General features: G+C 35.1%; 1 protein-coding gene across 3 annotated transcripts; it reads left to right on the top strand.

Annotated features, from left to right (window-relative positions):
• Positions 1 to 10,820: 10,820 nt before the first annotated feature.
• On the top strand, positions 10,821 to 12,654 carry LOC149178204 (uncharacterized). Of its 3 annotated transcripts, none has more exons than XM_089423561.1 (3): positions 10,821 to 11,061; positions 11,226 to 11,431; positions 11,822 to 12,654. In XM_089423561.1, the coding sequence occupies exons 2-3, from the start codon at positions 11,242 to 11,244 to the stop codon at positions 12,472 to 12,474; spliced, it is 843 nt and encodes a 280-aa protein (XP_089279687.1). In that variant the 5' UTR covers positions 10,821 to 11,061; positions 11,226 to 11,241; the 3' UTR covers positions 12,475 to 12,654. The 3 variants fall into 3 exon arrangements, with proteins under 3 accessions (XP_089279687.1, XP_089279686.1, XP_089279685.1); XM_089423560.1 differs by having other exon boundaries at positions 10,821 to 11,113; XM_089423559.1 differs by having other exon boundaries at positions 10,822 to 11,123.
• The last annotated feature ends 1,495 nt before the right edge of the window (positions 12,655 to 14,149 follow it).

The following is a 14,149-nucleotide window of genomic DNA, read 5'->3' as shown; positions in this document are numbered from 1 at the left end:
CCGGGTACTTACTCCTTTTGCTTTTCGTTCTAAAGAAGGGTTTTGCGGCTAGAGAGCTGGGGTTTCTAAATCTCAGAGATTAATTTCTTGTAGGGTTTTTTCTGCCATTTGGAGCTATGGTCAAGCATTTCTATAGTTTTATGCATCTGATATCTAGGGTTGTCTTATGCGGCTTCGACCCATCACTTTGTAAATTTGGACGTGATTAAGCCATTGCTCTGTGTAATAGAGGTTTTGAAATAGAGGCACAATTTGAACTTTATGTAAACATTTATATACATGTAAAGGCTTTGGTTGACTGCTACAAACTCTTATTTCTAAAGAGCGATTAATTTTACTTAGACTGTTTCTATCCAGAGGTGATGAACTTATGAGGGTTTTAATTGTCTAATGTACTGAATCTCAGAACATATTTTAATACATGTTTGTGTTGTTAATTCGGAAGTATCGAGCCTTCGCAGCTTAGATTTTTCTCTCAGTTTGATATTTAGCTAGAATAAGTCTTGTCTGCTTCTCTAATCAGGCTCATAAATCTAATTCTCGATAACTTTGACTGAGGTTGTAGTCTATTTGGAACCTACGGAAATCGTTGTTACCTATACTCCGTTTTAGCCCTTAAGCTTAAGATTTCCTGTTAATATTTGTATTAATTCATCGTAATTTTCATAATTATTATGCGTATTCGGCATGCATTTATTCGACTAGGGTTAAAGAACTGAAATCTCATATATGGAAACATAGTTGTGTAGGTTCAGTTTAGATATGTTGACCATTAATTATATATATTTTTGGTTGTGCTTTCTTTCATGGAAACTTCTTTTATTTAGCAGTAATTGTCTACCTGAAATTTGTGGAAATAAATTTGGTAGAAAGATGATTGTTGTAGTTCTTCCAGTTTAATTATTAAACTACATTAAAAACTCTGTTTGGAATTTTAGTTCTTCTAGTTTAATTATTAAACTATGTTAAAAACTCAGTTTGGAATTTTAGTGGTACTTACTGCTAAACTCGTATCCATTTTCAGTTTTTTTTCTCCTATTATTGTATTTAAGTTCTTGCTATCTTTTCACTATAGTTTATTTCTTGAATATAAATATGGCATTCTACTTATGCACTTATGAAATACTTTAAGGAAAGAAAACCATGTACTTAATTATACAACAATAATCTACTAATATTTCTCTTTAAACTAGCCAATCTATAAAAGTTCACTTATTCTGTAGATTCAAAGAATAACTTATCCTCCTATCACAAGAAGAGTCTCCACTTTTTCTTGAATATAAAGATGGTTTTTCCCTTCATTTTCTGTTAATCATTCTACTTATGCATATATGAAATACTTTAAGGAAAGAAAACCATGTACTTAATTATACAACAATAATCTACTGATACTGCTCTTTAAACTAGCCAATCTATAAAAGTTAACTTATTCTATAGATTCAGAGAATAACTTATACTCCTATCACAAGAAGAATGTCCACTTAATAAGATGTTCCAGAGTTGAGTCTACAAAAAGACCTGCACTTTAATTTCCTCTGTTGGGTCCCTATAATATTAGTGATTACCCCATTACTATTGTAGTTGTACCCATTATTAATATTGTTGTGCCCCTATTATCCCCATATTGTTATTACTGTGCCCCATAGAATCCCTCTATTGTTATTTTTGTGGCTTTATATTATTATTGTTAGGTCGGCTGGGTTATATTGTGACTCCTTACACTCCTATATATAGAAAGGAGGTTTTGTCATTTGAATCATCCAAGAATTGTTCATTTATGTAATGTAAAGGAGGTTTCCCCCTCGAAGAGGCTGAATTCTAAGGCGTTGATCTATCTTTTCTATCTTTTTCTTGAGCTGGTTTCATAACATTTGGTATCAGAGCTTTGGATTCTAGGGTTTCGGTGCTCCAAACAGGTCATCGTGGAATTTTCGCTATAACGTTTTTTCTGCGATGTTTCAGAAGTTGAAAAAAAAACCCATTTGAGAAGAAATCATGTTGAACCTCGGTCCGAATTTCAGAGCTGTTCGCGCTATATTTGTGGAGATATGATCTGAGGAAGTTGGTCTTTTTGCAGACTCCTGAATTACATTCCAAACAGGTGACCTGGGGAAAAACGTCATAACTTTCTCTCTGGGGATCAGATTGAAATTTCGTAAGAAGGTACAGAAAGAGGATAGACTTTAGTTTCTTGTATGAATTTTTCAGATCCAAAGGTTGAAACAGTGACTCGTGGCACGTCGTACAAGTTCGCTCTACTGAACTAGTCTATAATCAAGTCACTGTGGGAGATTTCGCATAACTCTTCCTTGGAGAATCCAATTTGGGTCAGACTTGTGGCATTGGAAAGAGGACACAAAGGGCTACTGCAGGTCAAAAATTCAGATCTAGATGATTGGAAAGTACAGAGATACATCAGAGGCAATATCGAGCTCCTACAAAGTGAAAAAAGGTGTGTAGATTTTCTTAAATTTTTGCTTAAGCTTGGTTTGAAAATTTATTTTGAAGGAATTCAAAGGGCATAGTAGAGCATTATTATCGGTAACTGATGCCCCGAGGAAAGAAAATGCAAACACCTAGTAAGGAACCTGAAAGCTCTAGCATGACTCATGAAGAAGAGGAAGAAATGCAACATGATATATCAAAATTACAAGACCAAGTGCAACAACTGTCCCTTGCACAAAAAGGAACAGAATCTAAGATGGATGGTTTAAAGAAAGGCATAGAATCTAAGATGGATTGTTTAAAGAAAGGTGTAGAAGCTAAGATGAATGAAGTGGAAGCTAAGATGGATGATTTGAAGATAGATTTGAAGACAGACATGGAAGAATTGAAGATAAATATGAATAAGTTGCTACAAGAAAGGGTCACTAATGGTGAAAGGTAGTAAAGGAAACTCATGATGAGAACAAAAGAAATGTTAATCATGATTCCATAGACTCTAATGTTGGATCAAAGACCCACCATATTCCAAAAATCGATATGAGGAAGTTTGATGGCAAGGATCCCGCAACATGGATATTACAGATGGAGCAATTTTTCGATCTCAATAATGTGCAAAACACACAAAAGGTACGTATTGCAACTTTATATTTGGAACCAAATCAGTTTGTATGGTATCAATGGCTTTGCTCTCGTAAACAATTTATCACTTGGGCAATTTTTACGGAAGAATTGATAGCACATTATGAGGATACAAAAAGCAACACTTTTTTTAGCCAATTGATAAGTCTCAAACAAAAGGGTTCAATAATGGAGCACATTGAGGAGTTCCAAAAATTGAACATAAGGGTAAAAGATATTCCAGAGGAGCATAGGATTGATGTGTTCATAGGGTCTTTAAAGGATAATATCCAACATGATGTTCGCCTTTGGGAACCTGATTCATTAGAGAAGGCATTCAGGTTAGCAAGAAAAATGGAAAGCAAAATTATGGCAACCAGGAAGCATACCACTCACAACTATAAAGACGGAAGTGTTGTTGCCGCTAGTCTTCCACAACCTATAAGGTTGACACCACAACAATTGGAAGAAAAAAGAGCAAAAGGGCTTTGTTACAGTTGTGATAGCAAATACACTAAAGGTCATAAGTGTGCTGAGAAGAAATTATTCTACATAGATTGTGAAGAGGAAGAAGAAAAGGAGCAAGAAAGGTCAAAAGAAGAGGATATACTCCAGGAACAAAGCCTAGATAAAGAAGAAATGAATCCGACCATATCTTGTAATGCATTGGCGGGAATTACCACTCCTCAAACCATCAAGATAGAAGGACAAATCAAGAAGAAAAAGGTAATAGTGTTGATTGATTCAGGAAGTACCCACAATTTTATTCATTGTAAGGTAGCAAAAGAATTGAATTGCTTCTTATATCCAGCACCAGAGTGTCAAGTGATGGTTGCAAATGGAGGAACAATAAATTGCTCTGGAAAGTGCCATAATATCAAGCTATCCATGGGAGAATATGTATTGACTAGCCCAATGCTTTCCATTCCAATGGGAGGTGCTGATGTTGTACTAGGAGTCCAATGGCTACAATCCTTGGGTACAATAGCTTTTAATTTTCAAGAACTTTTCATGAAATTTTCTGTGGAAGGAAAGGAAGTTGAATTAAGGGGTATTGCAGGGAAACCGAGAAAGATAATCAGCTCTAACGGTATGACAAAGCTTCTAAAAAAGGAACAAAGAGGTGTAATTGCACAATTATGTTCGCTAGATGTTTCCACATTGGAATCATCTATTTCTCCAGATCTCCAAAAAGTCTTGGACAATCATTCCAAGGTATTTGAGACTCCCAAAGGTCTCCCACCTATTCGTGATCATGATCATGCTATTCATCTGATTCCAGGAAGTGTTCCTCCAAACATCAGGCCGTACAGATATCCCTATGCCCAAAAGAGTGAAATTGAACGTATGGTTGCAGAAATGCTAGAGGCTGGTATAATTCAACCAAGTCAAAGTTCTTTCTCTGCTCCAGTAGTATTGGTGCACAAGAAGGATGGATCATGGCGCATGTGTCCGGATTATAGGGAGCTCAACAAGCTCACTATTAAAGATAAGTTTCCCATTCCTGTCATTGATGAATTACTGGATGAATTGCATGGATCAATTTACTTCACCAAGTTGGATCTTCGTTCAGGATATCATCAAATCAGAATGAAGATTGAAGACATTCCGAAAACAACATTTAGAACTCATGAGGGTCATTATGAATTTTTGGTCATGCCTTTTGGCCTTACCAATGCACCTTCAACATTTCAAGGTTTGATGAATTCAATTTTCAAACCATTCCTTAGAAAATTTGTGTTAGTATTTTTTGATGATATACTAATCTACAGCAAGTCTTGGAAGGATCATGTTGAACATGTTGACAAGGTGCTACAACTATTGGAGGAGAAACAATTATATGCAAAAAGATCCAAATGTTTCTTTGGAGTACAAGAGGTGGAATATCTGGGTCATATTGTATCTCATGAAGGAGTTAAGGTAGACCCTAGCAAAATTAAAGCCATTAAGGAATGGAAAATTCCCACATCCATAAAGCATCTGCGAGGATTTCTCGGGTTGACAGGGTATTATCGCAAGTTTGTTAAGAATTATGGGAGAATAGCAGCACCTCTAACAACATTATTGAAGAAAGATGCATTTTCATGGACTCCAGAAGCAACAAAGGCCTTCGAACATCTTAAAGAGGCAATGTGCCAAGCACCGGTCTTAGCTACACCGGACTTCACAAAAACCTTTATTGTGGAATGTGATGCTTCAGGAAATGGAATTGGTGTTGTTTTAATGCAAGATGAAAGACCCATTGCTTTTGAAAGTCGTCCAATCAAGGGAAAGTTTTTACACAAAGCTATTTATGAGAAGGAAATGTTGGCAATACTCCATGCACTTAAGAAATGGCGACCCTACCTAATGGGAAGACACTTCAAGGTAAAAACGGATCATGATAGCCTTAAATACTTTTTAGAACAAAGATTATCCTCTGAAGAGCAACAAAAGTGGGTCACAAAGATGTTGGGTTATGACTTTGAAATCATCTACAAAAAAGGGAAGCAAAATGTGGTGGCAGATGCACTCTCAAGAAAGGATGAGGATGTGGAAGCATTGTTGTGCGCCATTTCTATTATCCAACCAGATTGGATAAACGAAGCAAGGGAGGAATGGAAGAATGACGAAGAAGTGTGGGCACTTATTCGAAAGTTACAACAAGATTCCAGTATGTCTGATACATTTAGCTGGCAAAATGATTCGTTATGGTACAAAGATCGCTTATACCTCTGTAAGAATTCCCAGCTAAAACAAAAGATTCTTATGGAATTGCACACTTCTCCCTTAGGAGGGCACTCAGGATTTTTAAAAACTTACCACAGGGTTAAGAAGGAATTTTTTTGGGATGGCCTTAAATCAGATATTCAAAAGTTTGTGGTGGAATGTTTGGTTTGCCAACAAAATAAAGTTGAAACAATTAAGACACCGGGTCTATTACAACCTTTATCCATTCCAAGCCAACGTTGGGAGGAGGTTTCAATGGATTTTATCACAGGTTTACCCAAGTCTGAGGGAAAGAGTGTCATCATGGTGGTAGTTGACAGACTTACCAAGTATGCACACTTTTGTGCATTATCACATCCATTTAAAGCCAGTACAGTTTCTACTGCATTTATGGAAACAATTCAAAAGCTACATGGAAACCCAAAGATTATTGTAAGTGACAGAGATCCCATTTTCACTGGAAATTTTTGGACAAAATTATTTTCTTGTCTTGGTACTCAGTTAGCTCATAGCTCATCTTATCATCCTCAATCTGATGGGAAAACTGAGATAGTAAACAAATGTTTGGAAGGATATCTTCGTTGCTTTGTATCTGATAAACAGACACAATGGGTCAAATGGTTGCCTCTGGCTGAATGGTGGTATAACACTTCCTTCCATACAGCAACAAAAATGACCCCATTTATGGCACTTTATGGGTATCAACCACCATCCATCACATCATATTTAAGAGAAAATTCTAAGGTTCAAGCAGTGGAACATCACATCGAACATCAACAACAAGTCCTCCAACTCTTAAAGGATAACCTCGTGTTGGCACAGAATAGAATGAAACAACAGGCAGATCAACATCGCAGTGAAAGAAGTTTTGATGTAGGTGATTGGGTATTCCTACGGCTACAACCATATAAGCAAATGTCCCTCAAGCAAGCTAAGAAGGATAATAAATTATCACCAAAGTATTATGGTCCATACAAGGTGTTGCAAAAGATTGGTACTATGGCATACAAATTGGAGCTTCCTGTAGCTTCTCGATTGCACCCAGTTTTCCATGTTTCATGTTTAAAGAAGGTTATAGGCGACAAGCTCCAAGTTCAAACAATATTGCCAGAACTTGACGAGGAAGGAAAAATTATATTGGAACCGGAAGCAGTCACAGAAACAAGAACTCGACAGCTACGAAATCGATCAATTTCGAGTATCTTATCAAGTGGAAGAACTTATCCGCTGAAGATTCCACATGGGAGGATGAGAACTTTCTACAGAAGCATCCAGAACTTCTCAAGCGTTGAGGACAACACTTTTTTGAAGGAGAGGGGCATGTTGGGTCCCTATAATACTAGTGATTACCCCATTACTATTGTAGTTGTACCCCTTATTAATATTGTTGTGCCCCTATTATCCCCATATTGTTATTACTGTGCCCCATAGAATCCCTCTATTGTTATTTTTGTGGCTTTATATTATTATTGTTAGGTCAGCTGGGTTATATTGTGACTCCTTACACTCCTATATATAGAAAGGAGGTTTTGTCATTTGAATCATCCAAGAATTGTTCATTTATGTAATGTAAAGGAGGTTTGCCCCTCGAAGAGGCTGAATTCTAAGGCGTTGATCTATCTTTTCTATCTTTTTCTTGAGCTGGTTTCATAACATCCTCCCTACCGTGAGATTACTTGTTTCAGTAAATCTCCCCCGTGCTATTCCTGATTCTAGGAATTCTCTCTCTCCTCAGAGACCTAGTGTTTCTGGCATTACTTTTTTTAGAGTTGAGTCTACAAAAATACCTGCACTTTAATTTCCTCCCTGCCGTGAGATTACTTGTTTCAGTAAATCTCCTCCGTGCTATTCCCGATTCTAGGAATTCTCTCTCTCCTTAGAGACCTAGTGTTTCCAGCTATCTGATCTTAACCAGACATAGCCATACCAGACTATCTAACCTTTAAGCACAATTTTCTCCTCTTTCCCTTCCTGATCTCAGATACCCTTATCCTCTTGATCTCTTGAGTAAAAATACTCCATAATTTAGTTTTGGGATAGATAACTCTCTCATAACTTAAGTATGGGGGTTTACGCAGTGCATTATATTAGATATCATTTTGGGATTCAACTGCGTTAAGTAAGTCATTCACGTATGACCATTTCCATGAGAGGTAGTCGTAACTGACTAATTTCTCATGATTTTTGAATAGTTCACTTAGCACTCATTGCATCGGGTGATGCTCACAGGGGTGAAGAAGTGGGATTGAAACTAGTGAAATGAATCACATAGCATCAATCATCACTTCCGGGGCTTGCATCCGGTAACCAGGACTTCCTAGGAGGTCACCCATCCCAGAACTCCTCTGGCTCAAGCGCGCTTAACTGTGGAGTTTTCCCCACAATCAAGCCCACTTAGCTTGCTACCCCATTTGCAAAACCTTAGCAAGTATTGTGCCTCATGAACCATTCAAGTAGAGATCCCTTGACTCTTTTTGAATTTAAGTATGGGGGTTTACGCAGTGCATTATATTAGATATCATTTTGGGATTCAATTGCGTTAAGTAAGTCATTCACGTATGACCATTTCCATGAGAGGTAGTCGTAACTGACTAATTTCTCATGATTTTTGAATAGTTCACTTAGTTCTCATAACTAATTAACGAGTAAAAATAATATTTACTAATAACTACAAATTCATCTTTCCATAACTAAATTAAAAAATAGTTTATAATTTTAAAAATAGTAAGAATTTATTTAGTTACAGTAAAATAAATATTTACGTTAATAAAGATATTACAAAAACATATTATAAATATAACATAATATATCTAACTTTGTTAATTACTTTTAATATTTCAGTTTAAAAGAATAAAATTTTACGCAATATTTATAAAGCATATGAGCTATGGACAAGGAATTGGATCCCAATAAAGTATATTTTAAATAAATATTCGGCCCATGGCTTAAGTATAGCATAAGTGTTAGGCCTATGTTTGGTGCATTAGAGAAGAGTCTAAGTGTTTACGTGTTGGCCTGCGTTTGGTGCATTAGAGAAGAGTCTAAGTGTTCAATACATGATTTAAGGGTAAAATCCAATAATTTTACATTTAAAGCTAATTTTTTAGCGTATACCGTGTAGGAATATGGTTAGATCATTAGATATGTTTTATACATGGAATTTTTATAAGTATAGGTTAATTGGTTAATTTTAAATATTTACATATTAAAAAAAATTCAGATAAAATAAAGTAATTTAGATTATAAATATTAGTTTTAAAAATAATAAATTAAATATTAAAAATTTATTATAATATATATTCTTTATTTGAAAATTGAGTGTATTAAAGATAATTTTATTTATTTTTTATTTATTTGATTTATTTTTCATTTCATATTAAAAAGAATTACTTCTAAGCCACATTAACCATGAACAATGACTTAAAATAAGGCATATAATTTATAAAGAATATTTGTGTCATAGTCAATTTCAAATACTACCTAATAAGGAAGCACTATTCACGTAAGACATGGTTTACGTTATAACTTATTAGATTTTGTGATAAAGGAGTTTACATGTTAATTTAGATATTTTTTAAATTATAATTTTTGAATTATAATTAAAATATATTTATGTTTATATTTATTTTTTGATTTATAACTGAAATATATTTATAATTTTAAAATTTAAATATAGTTTTGACTTCAAAATTTACTGTACCAGGATTGTCTTTTCATTTGATATTTTTTTCAAATTAAAGTTTAAATTAAAATTTAATAAACAAAATTATAATCAAAATTTTTAATATTTTTAATTATGCAAAAATACACTTTTATAAACATTTAATTAAAATTATCAGTTTCCACTTATCTAATAATTTATACAATTATATACTTAAAAATAAAATGTTAATAATACACCTCTATCCAAATCTTCATAAATAATTAATTAAAATTATCATTTTCCACTCTTCTAATACTTTATGCAATTATACACTTAAAAATAAAATATTAATAACACACCTCTATCCATGTCTCCATGCACTAATAATATAATAATATGAATTTATTTAATAATTTTAAAATTAATTAAAAATAATAATTATTTTAATATTTCCTTAAATTTAATTTGATATTATTATGAATTATAATTATCACAACTCTCATGTTAAATTTATAAAAAATATATATTTTTATAATGATTTCAGACATTATTGTTAACTAAATATATTACAACTATTTAAATCTTATTATTAAATAATATATATTTTGAAAAATATAAAATTTGTTTTTTTAATAATTATATACAACTACTTAAATTTTATTATTAAATAACATATATTTTGAAAAATATAAAATTTGTTTTCTTAATATTTATATTTTGGAATAAAGAAAAATACTTCACTTTTTTTCAAATCTGGAAACTTGAAAATATAAATGAATGAAAATATCTATGGTATAAAAACTAATTTTAAACATTTATAAAAATTAAAAAAAATTGTATCATAACCACACATTCATGGAACGAGATTAAGTGAAGTAATGTACTCATCATTATGGTGACTTTGAATCGTACCGTGCATCATATAGGTTCATCGCATCTATTTAATAATAAGGTTCAATGCATGGATATAGGATCAACGGGTAATCTAACAGTTCATTGGAGAGATCTAATATGATTTTTTGTCCAGAAATTTCATGACACCACGAAATAATACCTAAACCTATAAGATGTGCTTGTCATGCTAAAGACAAGAAGAAAACATAAACAATTGGAGTGGATATATGTTGAATTGGGACAAGACAAATTGGGCATGAATTTAGGGAGTATGATTACTGAAAATCAGGATTTGGGAGATGAACGAGGCCTGGTCCTCCGTCCCATTCCAGCATTAACGTAACGTGTGTCGCTTAGTGGTTTTATTTTATAGGGATGTGTTATTTTCTACTTGATGTTTCTGAGAAAAATTGTAAAAAAGTGAAAAAAATTCACTGAGCTCCATTAGTGCAGTTGAGCTGAATAACAATTACTATTATACCGACAACATAATTAAATCCATCCTTACAAAAACAGAGAAAAAACTGTTCTGCTGGTGTTCGGGAATGGTGATGGAATCTGAGGGCTTTGTTTTTTAAAGCACTGCGCGCCTCAATTTACTACGGCCCGGTCCCTCAAAGCCTTGAATCACGCCGTTCGAGAAAAAAAACATCCGAATTTACAGACCATTTTCTTCATTGGCACGCAAAATATCGACCCAACAAATATCCAGTCATTTCCGTGGTGCCATCCCATATATTTGCCGTTCGCAGGTTTGCTTCTGGCTGCCTTTATTACCATCGCCCGACACCGCGAGCACATAAGGTTGAAGCAGGTCCGTTTCTTGTTGTCTATATTAGTGGTTGCGCGACACTGCGATCACATAGGTTAAACATATACTTATTTGTCATTTCTGTATGTGTTTGTTGTTTGCTAGATCGGATCATCATATCATGAGGATGAGCTGCAATGGCTGCCGAGTCCTACGAAAGGGCTGTGGCGAATCTTGCATTCTCAGGCCCTGCCTCCACTGGATAAGCACCCCAGAGTCACAGGCGAACGCCACTATCTTCTTAGCCAAGTTTTATGGGCGCGCTGGCCTGACAAATCTCATTACCAACGGCCCCGAGCATTTGAGGCCTGGTAACACTCCTTTAAACTCGGTTTGGCAATAATTTGCGCAGACCCATCTAAACCCTGATGTGATATAGCATAGAAATTGCAAATCTAGGGTTGCATATTTCAAAATCTCATTTATGCAAACCTAGGGTTGCATATTTCAAAATCTCATTTATGCAAACCTAGGGTTGCATGTTCCAAAATCTCATTTATTTAAAGTTGTAAGTGAAGTCTATATATAAATCTGAAACTTATAAATAGATTCAATTCATATTAGATTCAATACTGTTAGCGTTACACAGACACACAAAGGGGACACGCCTATATATTGCACAGTATCCTTGATCTAATTCCAAAGAGAATAGAGAGGCTAAAGAAACCATATACATATAATTTGTGTATTTGGTGTTGCAGCGATATTCAGGTCCCTTTTATTCGAAGCTTGCGGCAGAATGATGAATCCGATACACGGATCGGTTGGACTTCTCTCGTCGGGTAACTGGGCATTATGTCGGGAGGGGGTGGAGAACATCCTGAGAGGATCGTTCCCTTCCATTACGCCGGATAGTTCTGCGGCTCGTGCCGTGCGAATGGAAACCACGGCCTTCCGCGAGTTGCATAGATCAGTAACGACCAGAGGCAAACTGAAGGGCCTGTCGCATTCGAAAGCCAGAAGAAAATTACGCGAACATGCATCCACTACCAGTCATATGGATTCGAGCTGCAAGTCTCATGATGACTTGGGTGATGTAACAAACAATTTGAAGAGGGCAGCAGAGAACTGTCCAATTAATGAAAAATACATAGAGAAAAGTTCGACATTTTTGTCAGCGGGGGAAGTGGATGAATTCATTGCTGCCGATCAAGCACAGATGGAGTACTGCCATGATCTCCCTAACCTCAAAACCAGTCATACTGAAGTTGAAGCTCCGTGTAGTCCGGTAGGTTTGGAGCTAACGCTTGGCTCTCAAGAATATTTTCCACGTACTCCTGATAAATCATTAGCTTTTGACCTGCGTTGCAGTGAGGCCTTTTGGAATCAGTGCATGGAGAATTCCCTGCCATGAAAAAGTTCATTTTCTCACTTCTGTATATACCCATGGCGAAATACACTGAGATTGTATGTATTGTATAGGACCTGTAAGTAAACTACGGGAAGTCTCCCACATGAAAAATCAATCGATAGTATCCTGTATATTTTAAACTTACCTTTATTGATAAAGACCATACGAGTTAAGATGAATGTACCTATATTTTTTATTCTCAGTCTGCTAATGTGATGTACTTTCCATGTTATAATATCCAGTATATTTAAAATTTGAAATTTTTTATTAAGCAACATCACAGGAGTTATCTGAATGTACTTGTATTTCGGATTTTCAGTCTGTTAATATTAGGGTTAGTTTCATACTTAATCAGAAATACAACTGAAAACAAAAGTAGTATGAATTTATCAGGACGGTCTGAGGTGGAAGTATAATTATGTTAATATGTACTCGAGAGAGTAATATAGCTTTAATTTTGTTTTTAAGTAATGGTTCACAATATTTTCTTACTCACTTACGTTTGCTTACTTCTCTATACATATAATATTAATTTCATTTATTTGGTGATCTCTCCATCTTGCATCTCTGTGTTTTAAAAACTCGCTGAGAGGCTTTGGGCGGACAAAATTGGTTGCCTTTCTGTGTTTTTCCACTTGTCCAGGTTAACTTCTGCCCATTCAATATTAGTCACTTCGTTAATCTTATGTCGATTCTATCGGGTCATTTCAATAATCTTGGACCTAAAACATCCGTCCTCTTCACGGATCTTCACTGCAGTGCATCCGTTCTCTTCACGGATCTTCACTGCCACTGCATAAATGCTCGGATCAGCTGATATCCGGGGTAGATCTGCCACTGCATAAATGCTCGGATCAGCAGATATCCGAGATAGATCTATTGTATGGTCTCACAACATTGGTGTGACTGACGTATAGGTAGTAAGCAGTGATTCGCTTAAAAGATCAAAACCCATGGCCTTGGCCTTGGATTCGTGAGTTCAATCTTGTGCTGCGACGAAGTCGAGTAAGGTAGAGAGGGATTTGGAGGATGAGAATGGTAAAATTGGAGTTTACTCTGCAAGCGTTTAGAATTAGTAACATTTGGTCATTTACGGTATTGTAGATGGCGGAGGACTTTGTGGACATAATCCTCTTGCCAGATTCCCACTGTAATTCACCATGGCCACGCCATCACCATCTGCTGCCAATTCTACCTGGGAAAGGTAAAATTCACAGTTTTCTTCGTGGATAGATCTGCATATTGAGATAAAAACCCTCACTGGATAAGAGATCGTGCCCCTATATTGGTTTAGAAGCCACGAATCATGGAAGTTCAAACATGCAGCCATGGAAGCCAGTAATAATCTTATGAATGCCATATTTTAATCTTTGAAGATGTGGTGTTCTCCCTTAAGAACAATAAAAGACCAGCAACCGATAATGAAGTACTTGCCGTATCGCAGTGGCAATGTCAGTGGTTTTTAATTTTACTTTAGTCTAGTGGAATTTTACTCCAGTCCCTCGTTTATTTATTTATTGTTGATGTTTTTAATTTAATTTGTTTAGCTATTTTGAATATTGGGAAAAGAATTTATGTTTCATTCTTTATTTTCATTCTTCATCATGATATTAAAGTTCCAAAGTTTTATAAACCTCCATATTGTAGTACTTCAAATTTTCTTTTGTGTTCAGAAAAA

Source organism: Pinus tabuliformis, chromosome 4_1, assembly GCF_031772625.1.
Source record: "Pinus tabuliformis cultivar Carrire ecotype Pingquan chromosome 4_1, CPIR1, whole genome shotgun sequence".
Taxonomy (NCBI): domain Eukaryota; kingdom Viridiplantae; phylum Streptophyta; class Pinopsida; order Pinales; family Pinaceae; genus Pinus; species Pinus tabuliformis.
Note: the sequence above shows the minus strand (reverse complement) of the source record. Positions and strands in the feature narration are given on the sequence as shown.

Excerpts from the sequence above, each read along its gene's own strand:
- LOC149178204 (XM_089423561.1), top strand. The coding sequence starts at position 11,242 with ATGAGGATGAGCTGCAATGGCTGCCGAGTCCTACGAAAGGGCTGTGGC. Across the intron at positions 11,432-11,821 it reads CCCCGAGCATTTGAGGCCTG|CGATATTCAGGTCCCTTTTA; the intron begins GTAACACTCCTT and ends TTGGTGTTGCAG.